At 34.6% G+C, this 19,563-nt stretch overlaps 2 protein-coding genes across 2 annotated transcripts in view; both read left to right on the top strand.

The window, feature by feature from the left end:
* Positions 1 to 19,563, top strand: part of LOC136814452 (uncharacterized) — a 792,139-nt gene that overhangs the window by 762,447 nt on the left and 10,129 nt on the right. The window lies entirely within an intron of this gene.
* The window catches only part of LOC136814444 (uncharacterized), a 41,016-nt gene continuing 30,979 nt past the window's right edge, over positions 9,527 to 19,563 (top strand). The window contains exons 1-8 of the mRNA XM_067070992.1: positions 9,527 to 9,688; positions 14,927 to 15,478; positions 15,796 to 15,989; positions 16,511 to 16,625; positions 17,265 to 17,431; positions 17,854 to 17,986; positions 18,551 to 18,817; positions 18,969 to 19,277. Coding sequence (XP_066927093.1) covers positions 9,610 to 9,688; positions 14,927 to 15,478; positions 15,796 to 15,989; positions 16,511 to 16,625; positions 17,265 to 17,431; positions 17,854 to 17,986; positions 18,551 to 18,817; positions 18,969 to 19,277 — 1,816 coding nt within the window. The 5' untranslated portion in view covers positions 9,527 to 9,609. The remainder of the gene's footprint in view (positions 9,689 to 14,926; positions 15,479 to 15,795; positions 15,990 to 16,510; positions 16,626 to 17,264; positions 17,432 to 17,853; positions 17,987 to 18,550; positions 18,818 to 18,968; positions 19,278 to 19,563) is intronic.

Genomic DNA, 19,563 nt, shown 5'->3' with positions numbered 1-19,563 from the left:
TTCAACCCGCCTAAAAACGATTTCACCCCGCCTATATACGTGTATACAGAAACAGTGTTTTCTTTATAGACCGGAGTGAATTTCACCCCGGGGTGAAATATTTTTTTATTTCACCCCGGGGTGAATTTCACCCCGGCTACGTGTAACCACCGCCTTAGTCTACTATGCTTTCATTCATTTACGATGCTATCATGCATTCTGAACAAATTATTTCTGTGCATTTTTATCAGTTTTTAAAACAGTAAAAAATGAAAATGAAAAAAATCAAGGAACTGGATGGGAAACAGTACATATTGTGATTCGTGATACAAATATGTTGGTCATTATAATCATCCCAATCTTAAAGCTCATAAAAACAAAAGGTATTATGTATTTTTAAGCGAAGACTAAAATTGTTTGGTATTTTTATAGCAAAAGTACAACGATTATTTATTGTATTATATTAAATCTTGAAGTATCTGTATTTTTAAACTCTCTCAATTTTTTGAAACAAGCTCTACTACTGATTTGAAAATTTGATTATCAATTTTGCATCTTGTCTTTTCAGATATGTTGCTATCCCATCTTCATATTTTTGGAAGACTGCCAGAAACAAAACAGCATAACACGAAATACACAAAATATTTGAATGGCGTGTTGCAACCCCGTCACAACCGTCCCAACTTCAGAAAGAGAAGGATCAAGGGAATTATAAACTGTCACAGTTTTACGGTAAGCTATTACTAATTTGATTATTTTTTTCTTAAAGGCATTATAATTTCTCATATTTTTGAAGTAGGGGTTTATGAATGACTGCATAGGACCTTATTTGAATGCAGACGGAATTAATGAGATTAATTTGTCAGATTAATCCCTCTTGATTACTTTTTAGTCTCGTCGTCTGTATGTTTGTGTCCCACATAGTGCATTCAACCCTTTTTAAAGGAAATATAGCTGATCGTTTACATCGTTTACGGTTTCCCTCTGTACGAGACCCAATGTCATCTGAAATTTTTCAATATTTTTATAAGACGTCTTTGCGTTTTATTGGGAATGACCCCCCGAATAGACCCACTTTACTCAAAAAATAGTTTTTGAGTTGGGTACTTTTAACTCCGTTTCGGCTACCCGCTAGCCCCTTTAAAAAAAAAGCTAAACACACTTCTGTTGTAGGCTTGTTTCAACATTTCAGAATCTTTTAAATGTTGTCTTTTGATCGCTCTGTCTCTATCTATTTGATTCTTTCTGCACTTACTTTCAATATGTGCAATCAGTGTGAAAAAAAACGCGAATACGGATTCAAAACAAAATTAAGCAATTGAGATTATTAAAATATTTCTTTGGAGAGATTATTTTTCGATACCGCTGCCGAGAAGAAATCTCCAATGCAAACTTTTTACCGTTAACCTTACGAACATTTTTTTACAAGTAACCAGGCTCGAGCCCTGAAATTGGCCAACATTTTAAAGCCTTGGGATGTTATTAACTTTTGAGTTTTAAGACTAAAAATGTTCTTGACATGTTCTTTTTTTCGCCAATTTTTTTAGTAATTTTGTCCATTTTTCTAAGAAATCGGGTGTTTTAGAGTCTGTGAAGCCTTATAATATTCTTTACTTGTTCTTAAAATTTTGGCTGTCGAAGCCTTATATTCTCTTATATTGTTTGTTCTTATAAAAGAAAACGTGTAATTTTTCACTATAGTATCTCGTAAAGTAAAAGCTTTTTAGATAATCTAAGCATTGCAAGATCTCGACCCAATAAGCATAAATATGGTATAATCAAGGGTGTCAAGGGGGGTCAAAGCAAAATTCTCAGAAAATGGGCTAGAATGCTAGTAACCCCAAGCCCTGGCCCGAAAATTGATGTTGCTTATAAAAAAATGTGTTATAAACCCTAGACTGGAGTAGTATAATACAGTAGTAGTATAGGCGTTATATTAGGAGGATAAAACGATTATTGTTATGGGATTTAGCTGAACAGTTTCAAAAATTGTGTGACATTTTTTAGAACACAAAAAATGAACAAAAATCTTTAATTAAAGTTGAATAAAATCTACTTCAATTAATTACAAGCCTTGAAATTTTGACAGGTAATGAAAATTTTATCAGCTTTTCAAAAATATATTTATGAGGGCATTCTTTGTGACAATAAATGACTTACTAAATAAATTACCCTTATGTTCAAAGTATGTCACTTTCTGTCACAATCAACTGTTGAAAATAATTTTAACATAAATCCATGTTTTCATTACTTCTATATCATCCAGTAGTTAAATATGAACAACTTTCGGATTATGCCAATAAATGACTTACATTATGGGTAAAAAAACTGAAATATGTCATCCTTAGAGTAAGTCATTTTTTGTCACACTTTACTTCTGGGTATTAGTAAGTCAATTTTAGGTAAAAAATAATGCGTTATTTAGGGAATATATCTGGCTTAACCATATCAAAAATATAGACATTATGCACAATGTGCTCTGTTTCTATGAGACAGTTTTGTGTGAGCCTTCAAAAATGTCACACACCCAGTACTGAATTTTTGGAACTGTTCAGCTTGTATAAAGTTGTTCCCTCCATTACTTTTTGCTTCATTTCTACTACACGTTTTTTTTTTATAAGAATAAACTATATAAGATAAGAATATAAGGCTTCGAGGCCCAAAAATTTAAGAACATTCTAAGAACATTCTAAGGCTTTGGAGACTTAAAAACATGCATTTTCTTAAGAAATTACATCAAAATGCTCAAAAAATGCTGAAAATAAGAACATTTTAAGAACATTTTTTAGGCTTCAAATCCAAAAAACTAAGAACATCCGAAGGCTTCGAAAATTTTTGACGTTCTTAAAAAAAAAACGCGTATGTCTGAATTCGTCGTCTAGCTTGCTAGACTAAATGAAACCATGGAAAGCTTCGCCGTTTGGTGTTGAGAGCTGTTTTTCACAAATTACCAATTCTGTCTTTTCTGGATGAAGGAGTTGTTCGGTTATGTTTTAGGAACACGCACCTGTCAGTCAACTAGAAATAAATTTCTTTTCAAGCTTTGATGATAATTTAGTAAGAAAACCCATGACATAATGTCAAATTGAAATCGATAACTGACTCGATTTGATAGATTTTTGTAGCACTATCCTGTCTAGTCTTATACATAACTTAAGAACAAGCTGCACATCACAGTTTAAACTTTTTTGTGCCGGAATGTGAATAATGACTCATTAGATAAATTAAAAAATTTTTCGCAGACGTTTGCAGACATCTTCACTACTCGTTTCATTGAGTCAAGTCACTTACTATAAGAAACTTCTGTTAGAGGATGAGCAGAAGCCTAGGTCAAATGCTCTTGCTTTCGTCCGTAGTTTTGAGTTTTAGTTTATTGATGTATGTTAATGTATTTAGGTATGTCTTTTTAACTCGATCCACTCCAACTCGAATGTCTCCTTAACTCGAACTAATTTCATAGTCCCTTAAGTTAACAATGCCTTATAAACCTTACTCCGTACCTCGAAATTTCCTTAAATCGAACAAATCTGTGTACCCCGTGTGGGTTCGAGTAAGAGACTCGAATGTACTGTTTATTCAAAGTATCTTTTTTTTTTAATTTGAAAAGTACATTAGTACTAATACTACCTGTTTGGTTTGTCAGGCAGGCATTGTTGAGGGGATTGGAAAATTCTAGAAAAATTTTGATCTTAGAACTTTGACAAATGGGTTGAGAATCTATTATCCCCTTAGGTTATAGTATCTAGGTAGGATTAATTAATTGACTATATTGACCAGGTAAATTGAAATTAATATCCGCTCCCCTCTCACAATGTTTTCTGAACGAGCCGGTTAGTGAATTTCTGCAGATTCCATAACTGAGGGATAACAGGGAAATAAAAAATGTTCAAATTTCTGAAAATTCGAGAAAATTCAAAACTTTTTTATAAAGGTAACAAAACCTGAAAAGATGAGAAAACTAGACATCCGGGATATAATGGTTCGAGTTGCAGATTAAGAATTGTAGTACTATTACTACTTTAATGGTATAAATCTTTCGGGATTTCGCGGATGTCATCCGCGAAATTAAGTCCCAATGGAAATTTCGAAAGGCCTTACCTACGAAATACTTTTGTGAAAAACTCGAAAGATGTCAAAAATAACTTCTTTTAAAATGTTTGCTGACATTGAAGAAGCGCTAATAATGCGTATTTCGACAACTAACATGCATAATTTGCGTATAAAAGGCACAGAATAGTGCAAATATTGTCTCGCTATAATGCCATCCGCAAAATTAAGTCCCCGGCGCGAAATCTTAAAATTCATCCCATTTAAAGTATTCTGAAGAAGCTAACGGGAATGAATCAATCTTGCACTATTGAAATAATCAAGTTAGCATCCAGCAGCTTATCTCATAGATTTTCCTCAACAATTAATACAAAATGCTAAATCTAATGCATTCAATTATTGAGGTATTTTGATGAAGAAAAAGGTTTAACACACTTGATCTAAGATAATTAAATAGATATTTTTATTTTAGTAGATCTAGGGTGTGTTGATTTGATTGAATAATCCCATTTTTAGCATCAAAACTCACAAACTTAGGATGAGCTGGAGTTTTTACAAGATGCTTAAATGATTGGTTATTTCTAAACAATAGGGATGATGCGTTCTTTAGAAAAAGTAATAAAATCGTTTGTCTCCACATTTAACAACCAACATAGTCATCAAAGAACTTGTAAAAACTCCAGCTTGACCCACAAACTTGCATAACAGAGAGTCTGTTTGTGTTATACGGTTTGAAATCTCATCCTTTATTTCAAACCATATATAAGATATATATCAATGCTGGTGATTTTAACCTGAATTGTACCTGTGCACTCTAAGAATGTAAACTTTGGAAAATCTCACCATAGTTCGCCTTAAAATAGTCAAAATTTGTCAAGAAAGTTCGCCGTAAGGTTGATATTTCGCAAAAATGTACTCAAATTTTGCAAAATTTTCTCTGCACTGTAAGGGCCCGATATCGAAGACCAAATTTTGGTCGCCCATACGGTCAAGATTCGTACCATTTTATAAGACCCAATTATGATATTTTTTTGTTTATTGTCCATTGTACTTCCTCTGACTGATGTGAGGTATTGAATTTGTCTTCTTATAGTAATGTTTACACTGTAAAGGGGTTTTACAACAAATTAATCCACTTTTAATCTAGTCTATATACAGGGTTAACATAGTAACGGAGTCGTGACATTTACACTTCAGATTAATTGCGTCATCCACACACACTATTCATCAGGGAGTTTCTAAAAATCGACCAGAAATGGCGACCACGACCAGCGACCACGACCGGTGACCAGGTTAAGTTGGGTTATCGAGGTTTACCTGCTCTCTCCACCGTAGAGAACATCCAAATTGAGTCCTGGTGTGGCTTTCAAATGAACCACTGAGCACGTGGCTGAGAATTACTCTAGCTAGAGAATACTAAAAGAGACTTTTGACAAAAATATTGACAGGGCAATTAAGTGTGATGCCTGAACTTTATTACACAAAATATTTTAATTGTACCGAATCAGATGCCTTTAGTATGAATAGATAGAAATTGTCAGTAGGAAAAAGCTGGGAAGGCCAGTTTTAGAGATATCAATCATATTTCTTGTAGATTTAACTGTTGCCACCACCCTTGACGTGTGCACACATTAACCACAAGTGGAACTCTTGTTATTAACATAGTGACCCGTTTGTTTGTTTACTCACATCTACTATATGACGTTTAATGAAAGGATTAATTGATTTTGGAAATTAGAAAAATGACAAATCAATCGGCAAACCACCTGGCTAGAGTAGAGCCTTGTCTCAATGAATAATCACGAAATCCTTTCTCAATCTAAGTATTTAATTTTGCTGCCCCTCTCATTAATCGTTTCTCCAATTATGAGGAATTTGGTTGCTCAGTGAAAATAATTATTTCATTATCATGTTGCCATGGAAACATTTGAGAGTGACTTGTAAAATTATTGAACAATTTATAATTCATTTGATTCAAGCACCAGAAAAAAAGAAAGTGATTTCAAGGTCAAGTTGGGGTCACCTATAGGTCATTCGAAATTTCTACCAGGTCATTTAATGCTTTCTACATCAGAGCTCTTTATAAAAGCCTTACTTAATCTATGGTCGACACAAAAAGTTCTCCACACGATTCGTCGTCTTTTCCAATTATGTAACAGGGATTTTCTAAACGTGTATTTCAGTCAGCATTACCGTCCAATTCTTGGTTATTTGAGTTCTTCCTTAAACCCTTCAATTGCAATTGCTAATTTGATATTCTGACGTTTGAAAGATTTACAATAAGGTTGGGAATTCGGCAAGCGTCATTCGAATGTCAATCAACCCTTGAATGTACCCCCTTCTCATAGCACTGGGAAACTTGGCCAAAACATCGTCATCATTCGAAAATGTCCCCGCTGGAAGTAAGCAAATTCTCACTGCAAAATATTGTGCTATTATTTCCATCCCTACTGAATTTTTTGGCTAGAAAACAATGGGACAAGCTTTAAAAGAATGTCCATGATGAAAATGGACAAAAAATTAAGAATATCCTAAGAATATCACCATCATGGAATTTTGCTACTCTAGCTAAGAATGCCATTTTTAGAGTATTTTCAATTATAAATTGTCAATTACCCCCAAGTAAGGCTCACTCCTTTCACAACAATGCCATTTTATACTTGAGACGTATTTACTAAATGTTAAATCTAGTCTGGATTAGGATCCTAACCTAAGAATGCTGTAAGAATATTTTAGGATGATTTTCCCAAAAAAGTTAAGAATATCCATGATGAAATGGATTTACACCATTCTTAAAAAAAAGTGTGAAGTTACAACGTTTCTTTTGACGTCAATGTAATTTTGAAGAGTTTTGTATGATTTGGAAAACGTCATCCGACTTGGTTATTACAAGTCTCACGTTAGAATAATGGCCCACTTTGATGATATACGGATTCTAAAACTGAATTCTAAAGAGCTTCTGTAAAATTTAGCATATCAGTCGACTTTAATTTGAAGCACCCATTAAAATTTTTGAAAGTTTTAATTGTCTAATGACTTTGATTTGTAAATTGAAGCCTTGAGCTTGCAAAACATTCAAGATAAGAATCAGATTCAGGTACGAGTTCAAGATAACACTCATACTATTAACGAGTTAACAAAAGTGAGGGTATTACTTCCGGACCTACCTGTAAAATCAAGTGCATTGGTTGGTAATGCTTTATAAAGAAAATACCAATGAGGTGCTCCATTATCTTTGAATAGCCTTGCGCATTGCATTAACACGACCTTTACTTTAAAGAGGTGCATTAATACAAAAAAGCTCTTATTATAAACCATTTTTACATTCAACTTTTGAATGGAGTTTGCACCAGAAGCCGTAATTCATTATCATTACTATAGCATAGTTATTTTCCTTCTCTATAAATCGAACCCCGGGATTTTTGAGGGTCGTTTAAAAGGGTTTACTTGCAAGAGATCAAGAAAGTTTGAATTATGCAGGCGTCGCGGCTCGACATTTTAAGTGGTCGGGCCACATAATATAGTGTCTAAGGCGGCGCCACCATGGTTGGCGCCGACGGGCTAGAAAATTTTGCGTATTTCACTCCTCTAGATTGGCTAAAACAGCCCCTTTTCTTGAAGAAGATAAAGCTCATAAAGCGCTTGAAGATCATGCGCAAGGTCATGTTTTTATCTTGCAAGAAAGCAAAAAAATGGAAAAAAAGAAAATAGAAATACAAACAAAGAGAGAAATATAAACAATTAGATTAGATTTAGGCGTGAACGTCATAGTTCAATTTATTTTTCTAACTGACTTTTCAAAACATTTGAAAAATTAATTTTTTACTTCAAAAAAAATTCTTTACTCTGAAAATAAGTGGTCGGGCCATGGCCCGACCGGCCCTACCGCTGCCGCGGCGCCTGTTATGTCGTATCTTAGTCTCGATTTGTAAAGTTGTGACCATGTCATCGGCGATGGCAACAGTTTCAACTTCATCAGATTTCATGATTTAAACCACTAAAAGGTTGAAGGTAAAAGCTCGGATTGAATTTTTAGCACGTTTATGCCGTATCTGTTGCAGTTTTTGATTTCCTGTTGTCTACAGGTAGGGAAGATGTGAGCAATTATCATGAAACAGTGTTTCCAAAGGAGTTAATAACTTTGTATATTGGAAAGAAAATTGCTCTCTGATTGATCATCTGTCTTTCTAATTATTTTGAAAGTCTCTGTGCAAAAAGATTTTGTAATTTGTTTTCAATTTTTTACCTGTTTAGCATTGGTATCTTATTAAAAGGTAGTGTCATTAATATTTCTTGCTATTAAAAGGGGTGGATCATTGTTTGTTATGCTTCATTGACAGCATAAGGGTTTTGTTGAAATGACCAAAGCTCTCTCTGTTCTGGATAAGGATGATGAGTGGAGTAATTATGAGACTATGAAATATAATGTAGGAAAAGTCACTGTGTATTATAGTTAGTTGTTGTGTTGTTTGGCATGCGAGCAGTATGTATGATTTGAGATATTCTGGGCGGGAGAGTTTTGTTTGAGACATTCTGGGCGGGAGAGGTGTGTTTCAACGCCTTCTGGATGAAACGGTTTGTAGGGCTGGGTGGTGGTTCGCTACTCTCATGCTTTTCATTTTCTTTTTTCTGTCAAGTTATTTATTGTTTTCCCTCTGTACCCACTTCTGTTCTACATAAGGGGAAAATCGACAAGGGTTTTTTATAAGAACAAACTTTGTAAGAACATAAGGCTTCGATGGCCAAAATGTTAAGAACAAGTTAAGTACATTTTAAGGATTTGCAGACTCAAAAACACCAAATTTCTTAGAGAAATGGACAAAAATACTCAAAAAATGGCGAAAATAAGAACATGTTAAGAACATTTTTAGGCTTAAACTCAAAAAGTTAAAAACATCTAGAGGCTTTAAAAATTTTGGATGTTCTTATAAGAGAAAACGTGTATACACCGTTCTGATGAAATCTTAGAGTTTTTGAGCTCGTGCATATGAATGATTTGGATAACTGATTACCTCAATAATGAACTTGCATAATTTGAACTTTATAACTAGCCAATTTCAAAGAGGTTTTAACATTGGATAAAAGTGTTTTCTTGATGAGATTAAAATACAAAATCAAAAATAAATAATTCAATTCCGATTGGCCTAGCAACAAATTTGACCAAAATGAGAGAAAAATATAAACAATGAAGACATGATGATGTCATTATTAAGTCAATTTTAAACTTAATGAAACAATCAATGCCTTTTATTTTCGTTTATAACAATAGATAGAACAATAAAAATGACAAAAGCTTTCTTTTTGATTGACAAGATTTTACTCTTGAATGACTGCTCTCAATTTACTGTTTATATCTGATGTCTTTTTCTATTTTAGTTGGAACTGTCTACTTGGGCTGTACAGAATCAATCTGTCAGATAGTAGAAGAGAGAAAAAGTACATAGTTTTGAGATCGAACAAGCAAAATGCCTGCACTGTATTGAATATAACTTTGGTGACGAGTAGAAAATCTTTTGGAATCGACGTTATTTCAACAGAGCTCATTAAAGTTTTTTGGAGCTGTTTAGCTCGTTACAGTCCAGGATGGCTGGTGTGAAACACGTTTTGATTCTTGGATTGGCTTGCTACCTGTGGATATGCAGTGTCGACATAGTCAAAGCTGGTAAGTCTACCAAGTCATTTTACTTCCTTCCTTTTTTCACGAAAATATCCTCAATTAAAAAACTATTTATTATGCAATAATGTTTTTTATTGCATGAGTTGTATGAGTTTGCGAATTTAGCATTCTTTCGAAAAGCACGGCGAATGACTTGCAAACGTTACCCGATTCTCAATAATCCCTTGCCAACTTGGTTTCACTAGACACTTTACTATAGAATAGAGATGGGTGGACTTAGACCAGTTTATTACTGAGAGATAGTGACCACCACAGCCTTAAAAATCATAAAAAATTTTCAGGGATGAAAAGGTTGGAAAAGTTTTTTAGCGAATTTTACGTTTTTTCCAAAGGATAAGTATTTAGGTTCTATCGCCAAGGATGAAAGCTTGGGTCACGTGAAAGCAAGCTAGGTAGATAAGAGGTAACCCAGAGTTACGCTAACAAATTTTGACGGTGTACTTGAAAATTTGCGGATGTGACTTGATTATTATGAAACGGAACATCTCATGCCTGGCTCTTATCCCTCAATTTGTCATATCATCATCATAATCAAATTTTTATTGAATTCCATTCTCTCATTAGCGGAAGGATTCCGACATAGGAAATCAAAAAAGAAAAACACTTTAAAAATGTTGTCGACATTGTGGTCACTCTACCTAGCAACTAGCCATTATATAGAAAAAAGACAGTGCACCGATGCGCCCAAGCCAAGATATCAACATTTAGTCTGATACGGATCAAGCTTATTTTCTCATGAGTGTCCCATTTGTTGACCCTTTTGTACTTGTTCCTACTCTAAGGTCCTGGAGATGGGGTTCGAGATTGTACCTCCATAAAAACCAAAAGAAGGTTGTTGCTTGTGATAGCTAAAGATATTTCCAAAAAAAGATAAATGGGGGGGGGGTCCTAATAAGAACGGAAGGGGGATCCGAAAATTTCCGAAAATTATGACCGGATGGGGACGTTTATTCGAAACTTTAGACTACTGGGTTATCCTGAAATGTTTATAATGTTTCTATTAAAAAGGCATTTCTGGCATAGCTGGCAACCTCCCCCTTCTTTACCAGTGTTTGATTTAAACGGTCGAACAAACTCTGTTCTCCTAAATGAATGATCACCCTTTATTTTTGCAGTGACTATTGATCATGCTGAGGAGTCCGTTAGGCTTAAGCTGGGTCTGCTAAAGCCATCTCAAATGGAATAGCTTTCTTTATGAAACGGAATAAATAGCTATTGAACGAAGGAAGGAAAACTAGAAATGAACGTAGGTGGCAATAATCCATCATTTAAAAAGACATCACGTTATCTGCAGTATAGTCATTAAGACTGCTAAACTAAAGCTTTTTAGCACGATTTTGCTGCTCCACATAACCTTACACAACGTTAATAAGCAAAATCAGACGTGAGTTTTCTCAGACAACTTTCTCAAGCTTTGAAATCAAAGAGTACCTCCACAAAAGCTTATAGAGTGCTTTTGGCTTACATAGACTTTAATGACTGATGAGTGACCTCGTTGAATTTTTTACAAATTTTGCGTCCATAGTATTAACACTTTATTTTTGAGGTTTTTCGTGCAAGCCATCATAACAAAAGAACTTTCCCAAAGCAACAACTCGAGAAGTTTCACAAGAGCCTATACTGTAGCGAGACATTGCTGTGACGTCATTATCCACTCGGTCTGGTCAAGTGCATTTATTAGACTGCGTGAATCATTTGATTATTCTATAAGAAACCATTTTTAATTTATTTGCCAAGGATATTTATCACCTTAACTTCCAACAAGAACAAGGGGGTAATATAAGTTTCGGAAAATGCAATTCAATTAATAATACAGTCCGGTTAGATGTTATTGGCTGAAATGACTGTATCATAGTAACAAAAACCACCATAAAAAAATATCTACGGACAAAGCAGGTTTTCGAAGTTATGAGATAAAAGGTTGAGGTGTTTGTTTGTATTGTAGTGTATTTTCTCAGAGGTCTCTGGTTACACCCACACCTTGTATAGCTTTAAAAACAACACTAAGGACTAATTACCTCTGAAAATAGAAGAGTAATACCTTCGTAACATTAACACGCTATGTCACGCCATTACACAAAAAGGCTACGCCCATTACACAATTTTTATTATAATCCTTTTGACATACAGAGTCAAATTTCTTTTCTTACGAATTATCAGATAAGTACGGTGGAAAGGTCGCATCGAGACGTGTCACTTACTTTGACCTTTTGTTCACTAGCCTGTGCGATCGTTCGTGAACAGACCTGAGGTACCACCCCTGACCACCCAGGTCTTTTTGAATGTAGTTTCCCCATTTTCATTGTAATTCAAATATCATGGCATCGATAATGTGATAGAATATAATGTGATTTGATTACTCATAATAATGAAAATTTGCTCGAATCCAATCCAAATTAGCGGCAGCCTGACGAACCGCAAATTATAAAGACATGATTTATCCGTGCATTAAACAGTGTCGCCTCTTCTTTATAAGAAAATATCCTTGACAAATTATTAACAAATCTAGAAAATGTATCAAATTTATCATGAATGTCTGAAAATACAGACAAGGGGAGGGCCTTTAAAATCCTTAAATTCATGGGTCAAAAATTGACCCTTTAATCTTTAGTTAAATGTTGGTACGTTTATCATAAGTAATTTGTCTGATCCTTAGGTCAACCTTCCCAAAAAAAATTTGTTTGTTTTTCCTTTATCATTACTCATTCGTCTATTTTTGAATAATTTGCTCACTGGTTCTCCTTTGGGATACTTCTAAATAAACGATAAAATGATGTTTGGATTTGCATACAAATTCTCACATTTGTCATCCTCTAATAAAGTATAGAATACAAATAACAAGAACGCCATTGTATCATATTTTGAGTCAATATCCGGCCAGGCGTTGACACTATAATATACTTAGTCAATTTTCATGATAGTGGGATTTTTAGAATATTGAATGTGTACATTAGTATCATTAGTGATGTATCCCCTTTGAATAAACAAGTGATTGCACTGTTCCAGAGAGTATCTCCCTGACTACTATTTGCTAGTTTTTGTAAACATATTTTCCTGGTCCAGCCCAAAATCAATAACAATTAAAACACGCACGGTTTTTTATTTAAAATAACGTACCCTTTACGAGTCCACCTCCCCCCCCCCCCCCACTGCGGATTTTCAATTCACGCAATAACGCAATTTTTTTTAATGTTTACGCATTCACTGAATTAAAGAAGCCCATTCACACATTCACGCAAACCGCTAGGGCCCCTTTACTGTTTACATAAGAATATGTGTTGATGTATTTAAGTAAGTTTTGCATTATGTATCTCAGGTGCCAAATAAACGGGGGCCTAATTGTCAGGGAAAGGGCGTTTATTGGGCATAAGGGTATAGAAATTTTTAAACTATATTTATCCAGGCTGTCCAATCGACTTGTAATTTTGCATAAAAAATATAACATGACTTTCTCTCACATCACTCTTATTCACACACAACGAAGTATCTTGTCATTTTTATGCCAAAAGTCGCCTTGTTTATCTTACTATAAAGTATTATGAAGTTTGTTGAAGTTGAACTTTTTCCTCTCACTTTCTAACCCATCAAGTAATCCTATTAAATCTCTTATACTCTACTTACGACATCTAAAAGCGACTTTTTCCAGATATTATAAAATGTAATACCTATGTATAATGGTATAATGTAAGTACGTTATTTTGATATAATGCAATACATTCATTATACAATTCATTTGAGTGTAAAATACTCAAAATCTTTCAAAACTAATGGTCCGTAAGCAAACCCGGTGAAAATGTGAAATTTCAGTACGTGAATATTTGATCTAAAATTGTTACCCATCCTTATATTATACAGTAAGAAAGACAACTTGAAATGTCCTTTTTTAGATATTGACATTCGATTCCAAATAATCCTGTTTTCTTATTAAAATTGAGGACTTCTCAACTTGGAATTTCATCATTTTTGTTGCTCAATTTAATCATAATTCTTTTCTCATTTGGCTCTAGAATCTTTTTCTCATCCAGAACGTTTTGAAATTATATTATAGAATGAGTTGATATGCAAAGCAATATTATTGATTAAAGTCTGAAATTACCAATGCAAAGTAACATTGGGTATTTCAAACTGCTTGCAGAGATTTCAAATAATAGTTGGTATGCTTGTGCTTTATCCAAGGACAAAGAAAGAAACTTTAGACTATTGTGCTACACGCCTGCTACCTTCCCAAGAACAACCCAGAACAATAACCAATTACCATAAATCTCACAGATGTGCTTTTTTTTCACCAAATCCAAGTTTCCTCTATTTTTGAGATTCTACTAGCGGCAAAGTTTTCTATTTATCATTACATAATCATGGTATTAACATTTTAATCGTAATGAGATTCTTCCACATGGTCTGTTTAAAACCACTTAAGTTCAAGCAAACAGATTAGTGAGTTCCCTTTAGAGGCGACTAGTTGATCATTTCAAAATTGATCCAATCAAGCGAACCTCCCATTTTCTCTGGGATTGTCCTTTTTGTATAAAATCCACTTAAATTTGGTTTTTAAGACGTGTGCGGATATAGTTGACTCTCTATAATTCGATCTTCAATGCATGAGTTTGAATTATAGAAAGATTCGAAAAATAGAGGTTCGATTAAGAGAGAAAGTTGACTCAACTTATGTACTTTGATTGCATTATTCGTTACCTCTTTTTTTTTTGAAAAAGAATTAGCAACCCAATCTACCTTATTGGAACTAATTTTCGCGGGAATTTATTTTAGCGTTTTTCGCGGTTTTTCGTCAAAATCGCGAAAATTTGAGCCCGCCAAAAATTTTGAGAATTAAAAACCGCGAAATTTAATTCCCGTGAAATACAATTTTTTCCAATTTATTCGAAAAATTTGAAAAATCCCTAGGAAAATGCAAGAAATTTGTCCAAAAAAAGGGCAAAACCGCGAAAATTAAAACCCGCGAAATACAATTTTTCGGATATTTTTTTTCGACCTCGAAAATTAGTTCCAATAAGGTAGAGCTTATTGGTAGGTCTAGACCATATCTTTTTCTTATGACTGAATTTCTCAAATTTCTTATATGCTTATATGAAAGCCACATATTTCAGCTTATACAGAATGAACTTCTTACCGAGCACACTGACTCGCTGAATTCTTAATTATGGATTGTGATGATATGCTTCACAAATACGGCCTTTCAATGTTTCTTCAATTTTCCCCTTTCAGGTCAGTGTGACATTGGTTTTGTACTGGACACTTCTGGTAGTATCAAGAAACCTGATTACGTCAAAGAAAAGAAATTCGTTAACGATTTGGCTACATATCTTGGCTTCAGGAATACAAATTATGGAGTTGTTTTGTTCAGTTTCATTGCTGAAATGCCCATCAAATTTACAGACCATAGAACTTTGGAGTCGTTCAAAGGTGCCGTGACCAAGATGTCGCAAGCAGGTTCCATCACCCGAATCGATCGTGGCTTACTAAAGGCTCAAAATAAACTTTACTCGCCGGATGGGGGTCATCGACCGAATGCTAATCGAGTTTTATTTCTCTTAACTGATGGTACTCAATCATTTTCACTCGATAAAGTCGATAATCATTTAATATCGAGGAACATTCGATATTCGGGTACAGAGTTCTTCGTCATCGGTGTGGGTCGTAGTGTGAAGAAAGACGAATTGGTCAAAATTGCCGGTGGCAAAGAACGAGTTTTCATCGCTGAAGATTTCGATAAATTAACTTCAAGGGAATTCGTCGACCAATTTAATATGAGTTGTAGTAAGTGATATTTACCTTTTGAAACCTCTAAATCATTCAAGTTAACCCAGCGAATTATTTCAAATCCTCTGTGGGCGTGGCATGGGCGCAAAGAATGACTACAAACATCCATTTTGTTGTCTTGAATTTTTTTATAGTGCCAATTCTATTTGAAAGTTTCTTTTTAATTTGTTTTTATATATTTAACACTTAGAAGACCTTCACTTTCATGGGGTTCATATGAACCCTTTGGGCTTTTCTTGATATTTGTTGAAGACAACCAGAAACATTATAACAAATCAACATTCAGTATAATAACATACTATTTAACTTTTCAGGTGATGCCAGTTTCACGTACAGTGAAAAATATTACCTCAACATTGCATTTATTAATGAGGCCTCACAAGACGCTACTATTCAAATTGAAAGCGAAAGTGGAAATGCGAATGATAGAACATCTTTTGTTGTATCAGCAAATAACCGTCAACCTTTCCGACGACAGATTTTGACGCAGAAAATACACAGTGTATCGGTAATTATTACTACAACTTCAGTTTAAAGGTTTTATTTTTACATAAGTGTTCCCGTTTCCTATCAGACACATATTTCATATAAGGGCAGTGTCTGCTTTATTGTTGTTTTTCTTGTCTTCTTTCTGACCAATCTTGCTCCACATCCTTGCCAATCCAATGGGAAAAAGCTTGTAAATTAAAATTGATGAGTAAGCAGACGATATGTCACTCTTTTTTTATAACAAAACCTTTAAATGGTTTAGCGTATCTCTGACCATTTGCTTACTCAGCATTTTTAAACAAAAGAAACAACAGCTTTCTTGGCGCTGCGTGAGCACGAGTTCTTTTGTATAGTCTGCTTTGTCAGCATAGAGGCGCGCCTCCTTGCTATATCATAAACAAAAAATATCTTTAAGTAATCCTCTTGTCTTAACAAAATGTTCCAAAAGTATCGCGTAAAATTGAAAAGTTAACAAGACATTTTGATGAAAAGTTGATATTCTTCATCAGTGTTTTTACCTTTACTGGCAATATTTTATAGGTGCGAGGTGAACGTTCAGGATCTTTCATTCCGATTTTGAACGGGCAAAGTGGACGTTTGAGATTCCGATATAATCCGGTTGAAGAATTGACCATTGTTCGTATTACGGACGGAGGTAAGTGAGATGTGTTTTCTATCCCAGAATTGTCTCTATAGGTACATTAAGTAAAAAACACCTCCAAAATTCTCAGGTTCTGTTTTCCAGTGTCGGATGACATTAAGACTATATTTTTCGCTCCTGTTACCCAAACGCCTTTCTATAATGAATTATGAGTAAATCTATAAGATATCGAGGCAAAACCATTTTTCCGTACGAACACCATATTCCGTTCCGCTCGCACTCGCTCCGATTGCGTGTTAGCAAATCAATATAGAACGAGTGTGGTGCGGAGCGGAACCGTAGTAAAGTCTTGAATGGTCTAAATTGCTGTGTTATGAATGCACAAACCTTCGAAAAAACTTCGAAACAGTAAATTTAAAACACCCTTAAATACACTTAAATAAACACAATTAAAATTTTGCTCGTTAGGTGCTCTTATAATTAGTCACATTCCTACTTATCTTTCCGTTGTCTGGTAGTGGTGAATAAAATTCTTGTTCAACTATCAAAATTTACCTAATTAGAATTAAATCAAATGTTAACGGGTGTTCTTGTAGACTTTTTATTTTTGACCTAAATGATGACCAATTTTCAAATAGCCCCCTATTGACCTTGTTAAGTTTCTTAATCATGGTGATATCTTTTTCATTGTAGGGTTGAAACAAAGCAGAGCGCACCGTGTGTTCGTACACTTTTTGAACCAACTACCTTACACCGTCTACTTAAAATGTTCCTTCAAAAATCAAGTGGTTGCGCAGTACACCATTTCTTCCAATAGAATGTATCATGTCTACATGTTTGATCTGGAAACGCACGGACAGGTGATTACCGAATTTGAGTGGCGAAAACTTTCGAAAGAATAGTCTCATTCTTAAACCTAATCCCTAAATTCTGATTGATGATTTCGTCAAGGATTTTCAGTTTCTCATTACAATGGGCTTTTCCAGAAAAAAATTGAATATGGGGGCTGGAGGATATAACATTTTTTACGAGAAATTTACGCCTCGGACATAGTGAATTTTGACCTCAAGACAGCAGGTGTGACCCCCGGACATTCAAAATAACTCTCAAACCGAGCAAAACTACCCCCAAACAGAGCAAGTTTAACCCCCCGGACAGGGCAAATTTTCCGGAAGAGCCCAATCTAAAATGAAAATCTAAAATTTCATAGCTACTGTATAACATCTCGCAAAGTATACTTTTAGTAAATCTTCTAGCCAAAAATTGTTCTCAATTTTTGCAGGTTACATTCTCAGTGACCAATGCTGATGGAAACACAGTGAAGATCAATAGTGGACGAAACAGCTGGTCTCTTGATGTTGCAAGCGATACGTATCTATACAGAACTAATCTATGGACCTCACAAAATAACAATGGTAAGATCCCCGCAATGAAGAAAATTTTCACTCTAACAAGACCCTAGCTATACTAAAGTTATGACAGTTATTTTAGCTGTGCATACAGTTTTCGCTGTTCCGCTCAATACACGTATTTCCTATTAGCGGATTCATGTAAAAAAGTCACGAAAAACGTCGAGAAAGTCTCTGATTGGCTGAAATATTGCATATACAAGCATATTTTTCAAAATGTCCAGAGTATGAGGTAATCTTTGCATGCCTCCGCCAATCAAAAGTTTTTTTACTCGACGTTTTTTCGTGACTTTTGCATGAATCTGCTAAATAAGAAATAGGTGTATTTTCCTATAGGAAAAAATACGAAGAAAAGAAAATGTTCTCTCTAACAAGACCCTAGCTATACTGCAAGTCAACCTTCGAGAGAGGCTTCAGTGTAAAATATGACCATGTTCAGTACTTTTATGACAGTTGTTTTAGCTGTGCATAAAATTATCCCTGCTCTGCTCAATTTTGCTATAGGAAAAATTATTGAATATGAATAATAACTTTATTTATACTCACTTTTCTTTACTTTTTTTATTTCAGTTAATCCCTTAGCACAATACACATACACTGCAAACTTTCAAATCTACAATATCGGTCAATACAAGTTATACTTTAAATACCAACAAAATGAATTTAACGTTGCTCAAAACTCCGACGTCAGCCGATCTATAAGAACGGTCGGATCACGTCAACCAGCACATATAGGGCTCTACGTAAGAAGAGATGGAGACACGGCAAGATATTTTGTCCTGGATATCATGCCAACACGTGAAGGAGCTCATTTCAAAATCGTCATCGGAAATGATTGTGAGCATTGATTTTTACTTATATATTTTGATAGCCGGATTCGTTTGTTTTTTAGGCTTAGCTTTTTCAGACTACTTCAAACCTATATTTATTGCTTGTTATACTGTTTTCTATATATCGATGCACAAAACTTTCCATTTTCGTTTTCCAGTCGATTACTACCTTCCACGAAGTTTCAAGATCAATTACTACAATTACGTGATCAATTCACCAGTCAACACTCGTCTCTCAGTCGCCAAATCCACTCTTTCTTACGACTTCGTTACCAACCAACAACGCCAAGATACACATGTCTACATGGTGTACGCGAAACCAGAACCTTCATTCACTGTTAATGGAGATTTCACGCAAAACGGTGCAAAGAAACCTTTGTTTGTCAATGGAAAACCTCAAGAGTTGATTGGTGTGACTGAAGATTTACTCTCCAAAGATATTGATGTTCGTTTATCCGGATTTAAACGTATGTATCATTAATCCATATTTGTACCAAACGGTAGCCATGGATATAGAAAAAGTATAAAAATTTTCCGCGGGCATACGAGATGTTACTAGGGGTTAAGCTCTAGTTTAGACGACCGACTTTTTGCCCTGTCTATTCTAATTGTTAAAGTAGGCGAAAAGTGGGCACAAAGTTGGTAGTTAAAAGCTTTGCTTGGAAAAGTTTGAAAGAAGACATTGCATTGACTTAAGACAGCCCACTTTATGCCCACATTAATTCACAATTAGAATAGGCAGGACAAAAAAGT

This window comes from Clytia hemisphaerica, unplaced genomic scaffold (genome assembly GCF_902728285.1).
Source record: "Clytia hemisphaerica strain Z4C2 unplaced genomic scaffold, Clytia hemisphaerica genome assembly, whole genome shotgun sequence".
Classification (NCBI taxonomy): Eukaryota; Metazoa; Cnidaria; class Hydrozoa; order Leptothecata; family Clytiidae; genus Clytia; species Clytia hemisphaerica.
Note: the sequence above shows the minus strand (reverse complement) of the source record. Positions and strands in the feature narration are given on the sequence as shown.